This window comes from Python bivittatus, unplaced genomic scaffold (assembly GCF_059951505.1).
Source record: "Python bivittatus isolate LINGU-HERP-01145 unplaced genomic scaffold, Pbiv_v1 ctg000840_np1212, whole genome shotgun sequence".
NCBI classification, from domain to species: Eukaryota; Metazoa; Chordata; class Lepidosauria; order Squamata; family Pythonidae; genus Python; species Python bivittatus.
The window spans coordinates 35,144,627-35,160,109 of record NW_028277113.1 but is presented as its reverse complement, the minus strand read 5'-3'; the positions used below and the strand labels follow the sequence as shown (position 1 = coordinate 35,160,109).

The 15,483-nt window shown below is 36.8% G+C and overlaps 1 protein-coding gene across 4 annotated transcripts in view; it reads left to right on the top strand.

Annotated features, from left to right (window-relative positions):
• The window catches only part of ROCK1 (Rho associated coiled-coil containing protein kinase 1), a 95,672-nt gene that overhangs the window by 35,564 nt on the left and 44,625 nt on the right, over nt 1-15,483 (top strand). For all 4 annotated transcript variants that reach the window (XM_088130786.1, XM_088130785.1, XM_088130787.1 and 1 more), the window contains 7 exons: nt 3,871-4,030; nt 5,703-5,769; nt 7,871-7,959; nt 9,532-9,580; nt 10,374-10,509; nt 14,074-14,165; nt 14,547-14,793. In XM_088130786.1, coding sequence (XP_087986912.1) covers nt 3,871-4,030; nt 5,703-5,769; nt 7,871-7,959; nt 9,532-9,580; nt 10,374-10,509; nt 14,074-14,165; nt 14,547-14,793 — 840 coding nt within the window. The remainder of the gene's footprint in view (nt 1-3,870; nt 4,031-5,702; nt 5,770-7,870; nt 7,960-9,531; nt 9,581-10,373; nt 10,510-14,073; nt 14,166-14,546; nt 14,794-15,483) is intronic.

The window sequence follows — 15,483 nt, the reverse complement described above, 5'->3', positions numbered from 1 at the left end:
AAGTCAGTTTATAACAGTTCTCTCTTAAATTTAGGAAGATTACGTTTGTATTCTTTTGAAAACAAAATATCCATGCTTCTGGAATATTCTTTTTAGGTCTCTCATTTATCTTTAAATATTTTGTTAGGGTTAGGGTAATTAAACTAAATTCATTAGCAGTACAATGTTATACGTTTTGACTGATAATTAAATCTTGCTGAACATTTTGATAATAGTATAAAATATTGCAGTCTACCATTTTGTCGTGATCCTGTTGCATTCACACACACACACAAAGGAGTCTAAACTCTGGAACAGCAGTAGCTTGCCTGACAGCAGCTTGCTTGAGTCTGGTCCGGCAGTGCAGGAGCACAACGTAGCATGAGATAGGACATCCAGCAGCGAATCACAAGCGAGGCACCAGCGAGACACAACGAAACACGAGTAAATACAAAGAGGGCATGAGGGGGTACTAGACGGTTGTCGTCCCCAAACCTCCCCTTCCATCGTGCCTATTTGTTAACGACATCCGATGTTCCTCATTTCGGAGGGCGAGGCTCCCTTCTTGTGAGTAGCCTTGCCGAATGCTTCTGCAACATTCTTTTTTCCGTGCATCTCGTCCTCACATCATTATCTCATTATTGAATACTAACTCCAGCTACACACTGTCCAACCCCACGTCTGACTGCTCAGCCTGCTGTTCATCCGGTGCAGCCTCTGACTCTGACTCCGAATCAGATTCAGAGCTGCCCATGACACATTTTTAGATTAATCTTGTCTCTTGATGGTTCAGATTTCTTAAATTCTTAAATTTACTTTTGGAGCAAATAATCTTTATGATATGACATTTATAAAGGGTCAGATTTGTCATAATGGGAAAAATATGAGCTTTCTCCTGTATCATAAATAACTTAGTAAGATATAATTCTTTATCCTCATCAGTTTTCATATCTACTCTTACGAAAATCTTTATTCCTTAAGTTCTGAAATGGTTGATGAAATTGATCTATGAAATCTTTCTGGTTTTCCTTTCCTTTAGAAAAAGAAGGTCAAAGTTCATCTCTATGTTCTGAAGAACTCATTCGACTATTTTTATGATAACATGGGGCTTTAGGCTTAGTCTGCAGTGGAGCCATTTATTTATCTTCCTATTATTTGCTGAACTTACATAATTTTATTATGGTTTTTGTGTTTCAGATATATTGATAATAAGCTTTTGCAGAATTGTTAACAGGTCTTTCTACAGATTTTTGATTTCTGACGTGCTCTTATTACCAGATGATTAGACTTGTGGAATGTGTTCTTTCTGGGCTGCCTTTGAAGACTACCAAAATACTGTGAGCCATGTTTTGACTAATGCTAGTCACTATGGTCACATTACACTTATTCTGCGAGCCCTGTATTGATTACCAGTAGGTTTCTGGGTGCAATTCAAAGCACTACTTTTGACTTTTAAAGCCCTCTGTGGCTTGGTGCTTTGGTACATTCAGGATTGCCCATTTCAGCTAAGATCGATCCATTTGAGGGCATCTTTCTGGAAAAATATGCTTATGTTGCCTCAATTCCATGGGGTGAGGAGAGTGGAAGCCAGTTCATGCCATTTTTCCATGGGTCTTATATTTTGGAACAGTTTTCTTCTAGAAGCTAAGCTGGCCCCCTTGATGACTGCCTTCTGGAAGTTTGTGAAGCCTAACTCTTCCAGAGAGCTTCTGGGGAATAATGATTTGTTTACTTACTTACTTACTTACTTACTTACTTACAGAACTTATATGGTCCGCCTATCTCATATAATTCTTGGTGACTCACAATCAAAACAAATATCCTTCCCCACCAGGAGCCAGACCAGACAGCCTCCCAGCTCAACCCCCATCCTAGCCCAATGCTTGAGGGAAGAGCCAGGTCTTTATGGCCTTCCAGAAGGCTAAAAGTGTAGGAATCCCTCAGATTTCAAGTGGGATGGAGCAGCCATCAAGAAAGTGTGCTTCTGGGGTCCCATCAGGTGACAACATTTAAGGGAGAGTATTTGGAGCCTGCCCACCCTATAAAACCTTGAAGGATGGACAGATACTCTCAGTGGTCCACAAATAATCTGGCTCTGGGCCATGTAGGGCTTTAAAGGTGATAACCAGCACCTTGAATTGCACCTGGAAAACAACTACAAGTCAGTGCAGCTCACTCAGCAGTGGTGTAACTCAGGTGAACCACGAGGCACCCAAAATTCTGCATGCTGCTGCATTCTGGACCAGTTGCAGCTTCTGGATGGTCTTCAAGGTTAGCCCTACGTAGAGCATGTTGCAGTAATCCAAATGGGAGGTAACTGTCGGCCTTCCCAAGTAGATCAGACAGGAAACATGACCAGATAAGCTAACTCTACTTTATTGTAAGGCTGTATTAACAGAATCTTGCAAGTCTGATAATGTAAATCTCCTGCTGTCTCTTTTACGGCCTGAGAAGTTAGGGAGATTCCTTTCTGAGTTTCTTTCTCTGTCCATTATGCACCTGTGGGCTATGTCCTCTTATCTTATCGTTCCCTAGGCAGCATCTCTTCCCCCTATCTCCTAAGATCATTCCCACATACCATTATAGTAACTAAGGCATGAGTGACAGTGAGCAAGGCCTCTTGGTCCAGGAATCAGTGCAATTGTCTCACAAGATGAATTTCTGCAAAAGCTACAAGTCCAGGAACACCCCCAAATTGGGCACCAGTTCTGTCTGAGGGAGTGTTACCCTGTCCAGAGTCAGATGTCAACTCTCCTGACCCCAGGAGGCCAAAGCCCCGCAACCACTGCGTTTTAGTAGGGTTGAGTTGCAGCCAATTTCTCCCATCCAGGCCCTTACAGCTTCCAGGCACTGAGCCAGCACCTGAAGAGCATCATTTGCTCAGCATAGGGTAGAGATGTATAATTGGGTATCATCAGCATACTGATGATACCCAACCCTATGCTGCCGGATGACCTCTCCCAGCAGCTTTGTATAGATGTTAATTAGGGGGGAGAGACCCAAGCCCTGAGGCACTCCATATAACGGGCCTAGGGCTGGACCCCCCACCAGCACTGACAGGTACTGGCATGGAGAGAGGAGAACTACTGTACAACAGTGCCTCCCACTCCCAATCCCTGGAGCCAGTCCAGCAAGATAACATAGTTGATGGTATCAAAAGCCGCTGAAGATCCAGAAGGGCCAGGATGGACACACCATCCCCATCCTGAGTCCACCAATGGTCATCCACAAGTGTGACCAATGTTGTCTCAGTACTATAGCCCAGCCAGAATCCTGACTAAAGAGGTTCCAGATAATCTGCTTCATCCAGGGCTGTCCACAGCTGGGAGCCCACCACTCTGTCAACAACTTTCCCTAAAAAGGGATTGTATGCCATCTGAAGCTAGATTTTTTTTTACTAATTGTATTATTTATTATGTGTGTTGTTGTGTATTATTGCATTACATATATTTTAAATATTTTAAATAACTTGAATGTTATATATAGAAAAACTGAGCAGTTGGCAGTAAAATGAGAAGAAAATTGTAATGTTTTATATGTTATAGTTCCTTTATTTTGTGTGATATCTCTTCAGTAACCACTTTAACATTTTTTTTTTTTAATGATCAGTTTATTTTGCAGAATTGAGACACTCAGATCAGCAGCTTCCTATGAGCAACTGTGGAACAGTTTGTGCCTCTTAATGCTATAACATTTAAACTTGGAATCCTTAAGTTTCTGAGGGTTTTAAGCATGCATGGCTCAAAATATTATAAGGATTTCTACATTGTATGATCTTGTAAAATAACTCTTCATTCTTACATACCAGCCTCGTTACATTTATAACTGTTAATATATACATTTTAATAAAAATTATTAATCTTTGTTCTCTTGGGGGGGTTTTGGGGATAGCTGTAGCACCTGTTGTGCCTGATTTAAGTAGTGATATTGACACTAGTAACTTTGATGATCTGGAGGAAGACAAAGGTGAAGAAGAAACATTCCCTATACCAAAAGCTTTTGTTGGCAACCAGCTACCTTTTGTAGGATTTACTTATTATAGTAACCATCAGTAAGTATATGTAGATTTAAAATTTTGGCTTGTCAATAAAAGTCATGAGGATACTTTATAATAGAAATATAACAAAAGTAACTTAATTACGATTGCAATTTTTAAAAACTGCCTTGTGTTAGCATACTGATATTTGAAACATTCTTATCCATATTATAGCTGTATCCAGTCTATAGGGTGAGCACATTTTGTAGAGCTCATTTTGGCTTCTGATAACCTGACCTGCATTTTGCTTTGTGTGTGTGTATTTTCAAATAAGGAATAAAGCCAGGATATTCAGACAAATTCCATTACATTCAATACAGTTTATTATTTTCATTAAGCTATGTTTGGTAAGTGCAGTGAAGTCTGGTAAGGAAAGAAGAAAATCTTAGACAAGTAAGCAATCTGGTTATTTGAAAAATTAAGTTATATGTAGTTAGTAGGGTTGGAATGATCTCTGATTCACTCCAAAATGATACTTTGGAGCACAGATGTAGCACTCTGAACTTAAAGCACCTACACTTTTCCAGGAATTATGCAGCTATCATAGAAGACATGCATGTGATTTTAAGAAAAGATGACAATACATTTCACAGGTTTAGAAATAAATAGCTATATTAAATGAGCATCAAACTGAGCAAACTGAGCAAACTCAGGGAGGCAGTGAAGGACAGGAAGACCTGGTGCAATATGGTTCATGGGGTCACGAAGAGTCGGACACAACTTAGCGACTAAACAACAAGCTATATTAAAAAACAAACAAAACATGAATATGTTACTATAAAGCCAATAGTGTGCTTTTTAGAAACAGCTCAACCATACATTATCAGGAATACCTGTTCAGTTTTTAAATATATTAAGCCAGGATTTTTTGACTCATATAAAATGCTTCAATTTTAAAGTGCATAGTATAGAGAAATAAATTGTAAGCTTTGATGAAAAGCAATCCAAATATATCTATAATGCTTACATTTTCTATGTGTTTTCATGTGCAAACTTAGCAAATTCAGAATGTGGTCCCATTCAGGTTTCATATAAATGGAGTACAGAAATACAGAAACAAAATGATCAAAAGGTTGGAATATTAAGTAAAGAAAAGGTAATAGGTGATTGATGTGAGGAGTCTGTAATCTAATGCCATAACTATAAAAGAGTTTTTTTCCTCATTAATAATTGCTTGAGAGAATTAGGATATACTATGATGGCCAGTAAGTTGTGGCTTAAAAGGCAGTTGGTCAGAATAATGATAACTATGACTATTAATGGCTGTCATGGAATTTTAGGTTTTAGAGACAATATTCCACTGAATGCCAGTTCCTGAAGAACAACAAGGGAAGAGGGCTGTTGCCTTCATGTCTTATTTTGAACATTGTACAAAGTAGTCTAGTTCTACTATAAATAACTAATGGCTGAAAAACCACACACACACACACGTGTCTTCATGATTTGTATAATAATATATGACAGAGTGACATTTTTCATTGAGGTAGGTAGCCTGTGCATGGTTAATTGTCTAGTATAGAATCTTCTGGGCCTCATACCAAATAGAATTCCATGATCTTTTTAGCTTTGGAAAAATAAAAGTCAAAATTTTATTTGAAATGTTTGTTAGTTTTTTTTCCCTACTTTTGAGAGTAAATATTTGTATTGTCTTTGTATCTTTCTAAAACTGCTAAAATTGTGTTCATAGGTATTTATCCACCTGCACAGCTAATTCTAATGACAACAGAGCAAGCACCAACGTAGATAAAAACTTGGTATGTTTTTTTTTTAATCTTTTGCCATTAGTTAATTTCTTTTCCTGATTTGTTTGCAGTTTGAAAAATGTCACATTTTAAACTAGGTGTAATTATATAAGTATAATATAACTTAAACAATAAACAACAACAACATAAATAAATACTTGTTTTAGGTTAAAATTCTGTACTTAAGTTGTATATATTGTTTTTGTTTTGTTTTGCATAAGTATTACAATAATTTAGCTAAACTAAAATTCCTTTTCTTTAACAAGTACCATGAATTGAAATGTTGAATAAAGATTTAAAGCAACATTTCCCAAAATTGATATAGCTATGTGCAGCATTTTAATATCATTTTTGCAGCTCCAAAATGTAAGTGCATATTTTAAAAACGAGAAAAACATATGCTTTTGTGTATGTTTTATATTTTAAATAAATAAGAGAATAAAGTTGAAAGATGATGTTTTGCATCCCTAGCAACTTTATGCCAAAATCAAAAAAAGACAGTTTTATTCTCAGTCTATTTCTATACATAGTTTAAGGCACCAATTTCACAATTGCATGTTCTGATAAAAGGCATTAAAACGGACTTTTTAAAAAGTTTAATATAAATATTCATTTTTACAGTTCAACCCCCCCAAAAAACAATGGAGTTTGTCAACATTCTATCTTAATGAAGAATCATAGGAGATTTCAATTAACAAATCTGCTTCTGGTGTTATATTTTTTCATTTTTTACATTAACTGTAAATGGGTTCTTAATCCACATTTAATTGTGTCAACTGGATGAAAATACTCATTTTAGCTTGATGTTAGCCCTATCAGATTGCTGCAGAAGTCACATCTGTGAGAAAAGTTTTACCATACTTCTTTAGTAATATAGTTAAAATACAAATGCTAACTTGTATCCATAAATACAATTGTTTTACTTGTTGCTTCAACTTTTCCATGAATTTGCAAAATATTAATTTTAATCTCTTAGAAATCCAGACTAATTTCTTTTAAAAAACCAAATTTGTCAGATGCATAAGCCACTGTTGTTAACCAGTCACATTTGTGAAACTGCCTCCATTCTCCATTCTCTTGATGGAGAATGTTAACTCCAAGAATAAAACTCCCATCTTTCATTTCAACAGCCATCAATCTATCAATGTAGTAAGAGGTGCTTAGGTGCACTTCCTGATTCTTTCCACAAAACAGTAAAAATTCTGGAATTTAAAGGATGTGATTTTAAATAATGTATAAACTTCAAACTTTGTGGGAACAGTAAAATTCAAAAGTGAAGACTGTTTTTCCAGCTATAGTTTCTCTGTGAATACTACAATGCAACCAGTTTTAATGGTTTCATGCACTCTTTGGTTAGTCCCGGAGAGTAAATTATACACAATAACAACTGATGATCATTACCTGCATGGAAGAAACCAAACTTTAAACACTCACTGAAATGATTGTGGGTCCAGCAAGTATTTATCTTCTGATTCTCATTTGTACTCAACTGCACATCATTTGAACATTTATTAGTTTTTTCCAGTTATATTTTACAAGCAAGTATCCATATTCAAAATTAAAACAAGAGAATATTTAATTTAAATAAAATCTTAAATAGTTAACATAAAAGTAAAGGGGCCCTCATTATCAGCATTGTTGGATAATCTTGGTTATAGCTTTTTTAAGTCACTTTATGGATATGCAAAATGGTAAGCAGGCTTTGGTGTATGTGTAAAGGACACTATTAAAGCTGAGGTTGCTCAGTCACAAGGACTTGGGTCAGAGGCAAGGTCTTTTTTCTTTTTTCCCTCTGATCCCAGTACTGGTGAGACCACAAGCTATCTGATTGGAGAGGAAAGAATAAAGCTTCACATTCCTCTTTTCTCTCTTTCAAGGGCACTGGCAGAGGGGAGAGAAAGCCATTATCTTGATATATTCTAAAGACAGGATATGGGTTTTTTTTCCTTTTCAGACTGTGCTTTGCAAAATCAATAAGATGTGTATGGTCTTGTTTTTTACCAAGATTTTTTAATATAGAAGTATCAGAAAACCATTCCAAAAATGTTATGCTCTATAAAACTAGTTCTATAAAGTATAGCTTTCTTATTCATTTTGTGTTTTGTATTTAAAGCTGGAATCTTTGCAAAAAAATATCTATCAGCTTGAAGAACAGCTGCATAATGAAATGCAGTTGAAAGATGAAATGGAACAAAAATTCAGGTAATGAATTTCATTTTTTCAGAATGTCAAACATAACTTTCATGAAACATCACTTGTGGTATGTTAATGGCATTAAATATGTTTGTGTACATCAACAGTCTTGCAATGGGTGTAAGGAATTTTGGCAAACTACAGACTCTATGCTTTTTCCTATTCACACAGGTATTATTGTCTTTAGGTCTGTTTAAAAGCAAGAATTTTGAAAACAGTATCATCAAAAGTTTATGATTATGATAGCATGGACCCTTTTTATTTACTGATATTAAGAAGAAGAATATTAAAAGGAACCTTGTGGAATTTGCATTTGCATGAGCATTTTTAGTGTTAAAATTAGGAAAGATGGGAATCATGTTTAGATTTTTTTATAATTTGATAGAAAAAGAGCCTTGAATCTACTATTTGTGTGTTAGCTGTAATAATTTCTAAGCTATAATGTAGTTTCTTGTCTTATCTCAATTTTGCTATGCAAAATCACTAATTCATAAAGGAGGGCTTATAATTTAGCAAATTACACTTTGAGGTTCTCAAGCTATTTTATATATTGCTTCAGATCATGTATAGTTTTCAGAGGCCATTTTTGTACAAAACAAGAATTCTCTTTTACCTGGGAATAAGTATTGTGCTAACATTGGTTGATCAGGCCTTTTTCATTCCTCCTTTCAACAAATGTGACTAAATAAATCTAGGCAGAATCGTATGGCATGTTTATCACTGTATATGAATGAGGAACCAGAGAAGCATTCAGGCATTGGGTTGTTGGGATAAACTGTAGATAGAGCTGTCCTGATACACTTAATTGCTCCCCCTGCTGGATAAGCAAGAATTCTTAACAATTGTGGCTTACCATTTCAGGCTGATGTGACCAGTTAAATGATACTTTTCCCGCTAGTGCTAGAGCAACCATTCAACTCTACTAGACAGATCAGTTTTTCCTATTATAGAATATAGGGCAAGGATATATTTCCTTCTATGTGTTTTAATTGCCATTTTATTAGTTCTCTGTGGTACATGGGAGTTGTAGTCTAACACATGCCAAAGAGGAAAAAGGAGCAAAGTATATCATTCTGAAATGCCTGGTAGTTTTAATGGAAAAGAGGTTTACCACTAGTATCAGTTGGGTTTGACACTGCCTGCTTAACCTGGTTTGTTTGATCAGTGATGCTCTGAATAGAAGTAAAATTTATTACCCGATACATAATTGCATGTATTAAAAAATCTGCTCATAGCAGCATGTATGAGAAAAACCTCATGTTTTCCCAAGATTTTTGGGTTCATTTCGTACACCAAGATATATGGGAATGTTTAAGAAAACAAGCACAAAATTTAGTGCCCTGTTCTGTGCAGCTCTTTCCTGAGTTTTGGTTACTAGATCCCGTTTATAACTTTTCTGAAATGAAAAGTGGTGGTAAAACAGTTAAGATAAACTGGATATCTTTAGAATAGGGAGTCACAGCATGGGAAGCTTTTTATGCTTTGGATATGTGCCTGATGTTTTGCTATATTGATCAGCTACATATGAAATATTTTGTTTTAAAGGCAGTAAATAAAATTCAGCTCTCACATTCTTTATAGAACATCAAATATTAAACTAGACAAGATAATGAAGGAACTAGATGAAGAGGTAAGTGTTTGGTTATTAGTTTTTCCTTATTAACTTTGTTAGAAACTTACACAATTTCACATTACACTTAGTAGGAATAAATAAGAATATATTGCTGATATGTATTCAGCAAAAACGTATGGGTTGAATTTAGACCATCTGTCAAGATATGAATGGACCTAGGTTTCTCCTAGGCTCGCACATTCAATGTTCCCTCTTATCCTCCAGTGCATCTGAAAAAATATAAAAAAATAGAAACTTTATGCTTCAGTCACAGATTTTCTGCTATTTAGTATACATGTTTGGAATTTTTAAAAATAAGTAACTTTAAAAAAAGTCCCATCCTAAATTCTATCTGAAGTTGCTTTGTTTTAGACAAACATAATTTAGGTCAGTACTGGGAAAAAAAAAATGGCTGCTTGCAACATGATGGGATATTGGGTGTGTTTCTCACAGCCCCCCAAGAGTGTGAGAGCCAACATTTTCATTGGGGATTTTGATGGATTTTAAGGGGCAAATTGGGTGCCTTAAGCCTTATACAGACTTAAGATACCCACTGTAGCACTTAAGTTTCCAATCCCCCCATAGAACTCTTTTTCTGATATATTTTCAAAGTGCACACAGCCCTCATCGTTATATAAAAATCAATATTCAGTTACCTACATACCTGTTTATTACATTTTTAAAAGTATCATGCATTTTTATTATATTTATTGTAAAAAAAATTGATTAAAATAATTGCAGTTCTGTATTAGTCAATATTCAGATGAATGTTTAGCTGTAGAGTTTTATTGCTAAAAATTACAACTTACAGGGAAATCAGAGAAAAAATTTGGAATCAACAATTAATCAAGTAGAAAAGGAAAAGATGCTCTTGCAACACAGAATAAGTGAATATCAAAGAAAAGTTGAACAGGAGAATGAGAAACGTCGAAATGCAGAAAATGAAGGTAAGGTGTATTTCTATTTTGTTTATTACAATAAGAAAACTTTTCATACAATCATAGGGCTGAAAGAGACCCTGGAGGTATTTTGGTTCAACCCTCTGTCCAGGGTAGGATTCTTCAGACCATCCCAGACATACCTTTGTTTGAAAACCCCCAGTGATGGAAACCCACAATTCCAGGAGATAGGCTGTTCTGCCACTTAATACCTCTCACAGTCAGAAAATTACTCCTTATTTTGAGTTTGAATCTCTTGTCTGTAAACCTTCTATCCACTGATTCTCATCCTACCCTCAGGACTATGGAGAATAAATCCATACCCTCTTCCCTGAGATAGCCCTTCAAGTTTTGGAAGACTGCTATCACATCTCCTCTTAGTCATCTCTTCTTTAGGTTAAACATATCCAGTCCTTTTAATGGTTCTTCATAAGATTTAGCCTCCAAGCCTTTTACTGTCTGTTATTTTTCTCTGCGCTCTTTCCTGTTCCTTACCATTCTTTTTGAATTGTGGTAACCAAAACTGAATGCAGTATTCCAGGTGCAGTCTGACTGGTGGAGTATAAGAGGTAATTATCACTTTCCATGACCTCAATACTATACATCTGTTGATGAACCCCAAGATTGCATTAGCTTTTTTGACAGCTGCAACTTGCTGTTGGCTCATGTTTAATCCGTAGTCTACCTGGATAACCAGATCCTTCTCATGATCCTGTTTTCTGAGGTGTTAGAAATCTCTCCCAGCTTTGTGGCATCAGCAGATTTGCTGAGCATACCTTCTGTCCCTTCATCTAAGTCATTTAGAAACATTTGAAGAGCACTGGGCCCAGGACAGAACCCTGATACTACACTGCGTATCTCTTAGCATGTAGACATAGATCCACTAAGGACCATGCATTGGGTATGGTTGCTGAACCAACTACAAACCATCTGATAGTGGGACCATCCATCCTACACTGTATGCTCCATTTTATTGACAAGGAGGCAATGGTCAACTTTATCAACAGCCTTACTACATCCACACCATTCCTTTGGTCTACTAATCTAGTCATGTTGTCAAATAAAGCAGTAAGATTTGTGTGGCACGATCTATTTTAACAAACCCAAGCTGGGTTCTAGCAGTCACCTTGTTTCTTTTGCTTGCAAACTGTTTAGATGTCTTTTCTAGGATTTTCCCAAGTACTGATGTCAAGCTGATTGGTCTGTCGTTTTCTGGGTCCATTTTTTCCCTTTTTTTAAAGATGGGAAGAACATTAGCTCTTCTCCAATCTTTTGGCATTTCCCCTCTACTCCAGATGTTCTCAGAGATTGCAGTCAGTTCACACTTGCCAGTTCCTTTAGTACCATGGAATATAATCCATTGGGCCCCTGGCGAGTTAAATTCATTCAAAGAACTAAGTACAGTGGTACCTCGGGTCATGAACGCTTCTGTTCACGACCAATTCGGGTCACGAACAGCACCGTTTGCAAAATTTTGCTTCCGTTCGCGAACTCCGCATCGGGTGACGAACAGGATCCGCAGCCATTTTCCCTGCTGACACATGTGGTCGTGGCTTCCTGTAGAGAGGGGGACTCTCCCTCCAAACAGTAACCGCCTCCCCACCCGCCTTCCTGTCCTCCACACCTCAAGCAAGGTTAGTGTTCTCTCTCTTCATACTGTACTGTACTTTGTGTCATATTTTTGTGGTTTAAAAAAAAATACATATGGTTCAGAACAGATTAGCCGTATTTACATTGAACCTTATGGGAAAATTTGATTCAGGTCGCAACCAAAATCGGTTGGCGACAAAATTTGTAGGGGTCAGAACGGATTAACCGTATTTACATTGAACCTTATGGGAAAATTGGATTCGGGTTGCGACCAATTCGGGCCGCAACCAGAGTCGCGGAATGAATTAAGTTCGTGACCCGAGGTACCACTGTATTCTCTCATCACTTCCTTACTTATTTCGATCTGCATTTCTCTTCTGTCTCCCATGATGCACCTTCTGACAGGTTTGGCCACTTTTTCCTTTTGCAAAAAGACAGACGCAAAATAGGAATTAAGCAATTCAGCCTTCTCCCTATTGTCTGGCCCCATCTTGCCATGCTGCCAATAGCAGACTAATTGTTTCTTTGACTTTCCTCTTGTTCCACATTCATCCAAAGAAGCCTTTTGTTATTTTTAGAGTTCCTTGCAAGCTCATTCTGATCCCATCCTTACAGATTCAGGCTATTTCCTGATATTCTGCTTGTGTTATATGTCCCTTTTTCCATTTTTTAAAGCTTGTGCTTTTTATTTCTTAGTTTATCAGGGGGCTCCTTATGCAACCATGCTAGTATCATCAGCTGTCTCCCATTTTTCTTTCTCTTTGATATTGTTTGTGTTTTGGCATTAATTGTCTCATTTTTCAGAATTTCCCAACTCTCCTGAACCATTTTGCCCTTCAGGATTTCCATCCATGGAATCCTTCCTACCTTCCTACCATTTCCTTTACTTACTGAAGTCAGCTTTCTTGAAAACAAGAACACTAATCTGAATACAGTCAATTCTCATTGCTTGCAATATTGTGAATTCTAGGATCACATGGTCACTTTCTCCCAAGGTTCCTACAACTTCTATTTCCTCAACCATTTCTTTCTTGTTAGTAAGTTAAATCCATTAAAGCCAATCTCCTAGTTCCCTCCCCCACCTTTTAGACAGTGAAGTTGCTGCAAGGCGCATAAGACCTGCTGGATCTTCCACTTGCCACAGAGTTTGATTCCTAGTGGATATCAGGGTAGCTGAAATCTCCCGTTATCGCAGTATTATGTTTCTTGGATACCTTGCCTGGTAGGTGACCTTGGTAGGTGTTGTACACACCTACAACTGCACCATCATTGTTTCTTTTTCCCTTAATATTCACCCAGACACTTGGCTGGGTTTTTACCTGTCACAGATTTCCATACAGGTGTAGTCATTGTTTATATATAATGCAACCCCCCCTCCCCTTTCATTGGGCATGAACAAATTCCAGTCTTTCCAGTACTATATTCCAATCTTGAGTTCCATACCACCAGGTTTCATCAATGCCAACAATGTCATATTTGCAACATACCCTCCCCCCACCCCAGTACTAGGACTGTTCTCTCTGTTTGTGCCTCGTTCTCTGAGCATTGGTGTACAGGCATATGAGCCCTTTAGTATTGTCTTTCTGAGTGTAGTTCTGGATATTGATCATCATCCCCCTCCAGAGTTAGGTTAAAGCCTGCCAGATTACCTGAATAAAACATCTTCAAAACACATTTTTATCATTCTTTGTGAGGTGCAGTGTATCTCTCACAAAAGCCCTTCTGTAGATAATATATCATGGTCCAAGAATCCAAGTTTTCTCAGTGATACCATCCATTTGGCCAGCATTTCACCTCCAGAATCCTCTGTTCCTTCCTCAGGCCACGATCTTCAGTAGAAAGTACGGATGAAAATTTTGTTGTTGTTAAATAAGATAAGGAAGTGTTTGAGTTTGAACATTTTATTTCTGCAGTTACAGGTTTACCTATAAATATTTTTTAAAATATTAAAAAAATGTTTGAACCATTTTTCTTTGCTTTTAGTGTCAACGTTAAAAGATCAGCTGGAAGACTTAAAAAAAATTAGTCAACATTCACATATTACAAATGAAAAAATTACACAGCTGCAGAAGCAAGTAAGTGATTTTGCATATCTATTTTGTCTCACAAATATATGCATTCCCTACTGTTCGCATGGCTCTCACCCTACTGTCCTTCAGGAAAGCCCTAAAGATTTGGCATTTCCAGCAGGCCCTGGACCATAGGGTTTTATGAACCTACTAATATGTTATGACTGTTTTAATTATTTTATTCCCTAGACAGTTGTTGCTATTTTGTTCTTCTACTGTTATGTTGTGGTTTTAACTTGTCCCATGTGCTGCCTTGAGCTGTTTGATGATTAGGTGGCCTAATAAATAACTAAATGTCTCTTTTTAGGGTAAATATGAATGAGTAGGCACGCTCATTTTAGACTCTCCTCTGATATTTTTTTCCTAATCTTGCTGCTCCTCACACAGCTTGAAGAGGCCAATGATTTGCTGAGGACAGAGTCAGATACTGCAGCAAGACTAAGGAAAAGTCATACAGAAATGAGCAAATCAATAAGTCAATTTGAATCATTAAATAGGGAGTTGCAGGAGAGATGCAGAATTCTAGAAAATACAAAATTACAGGTGGAAAAGGATTATTTCCAACTGCAAGGAGCACTGGAAGTAGAACGAAGAGATAGGAGTCATGGATCAGAAATTATTGGAGAGCTACAAGGTAATAATTCTACCATAGTGTAATTATAAAATGTAAAGTGTTTTTTTTTCCTGATGGAATATAAATAACAATTTGGGGTTTTTTCCGTTTGAACAGAGTTACATATTACATGAATGGTGAAGTCTAAATTAAATTGAAATGCTCTTATATAACTGTAAACATTGCATACTTTATGTAAAACTAAGAATTTGTGATAAGTATTCCATTTACCAAAACATATTCTCATGGAATATATTTTTTCAGAATTTCTGTGCATAATAGATGAACAACAACATGACCTGATTCTTTGTTCCCATATCTGGAAAATGAGATATAGAGGCTTTCAACTGTACAAAAGAATCAAGCATGACAATTACATGTATCCTGTGCTACAGATACATTAGACATGAATTGTTGCAGTGGGCTAGGATGCAGCAGTTTATAACAGAGAATCCAGTCTGGCCTTGGCATCCTTTTCAGAATCCAAATGTGCCTGTGGTGACAAACCTGCAATAAAATATATGCTATTAGAACCACATGGCCATGGAATTTTTCCAACTTGATTTTAGGCTACATTAAGGCTGACCTTAGAAGTATAGAAATTAGCTGAAGGAAGTACAGAAAGTTGTCTAGACACTGAAAGAGGAAGGAGCTAATAGAGAGGACCAAGAAGAGGATGGAGGGGGAAAAGAGAAAGTTTACTAATGTTTG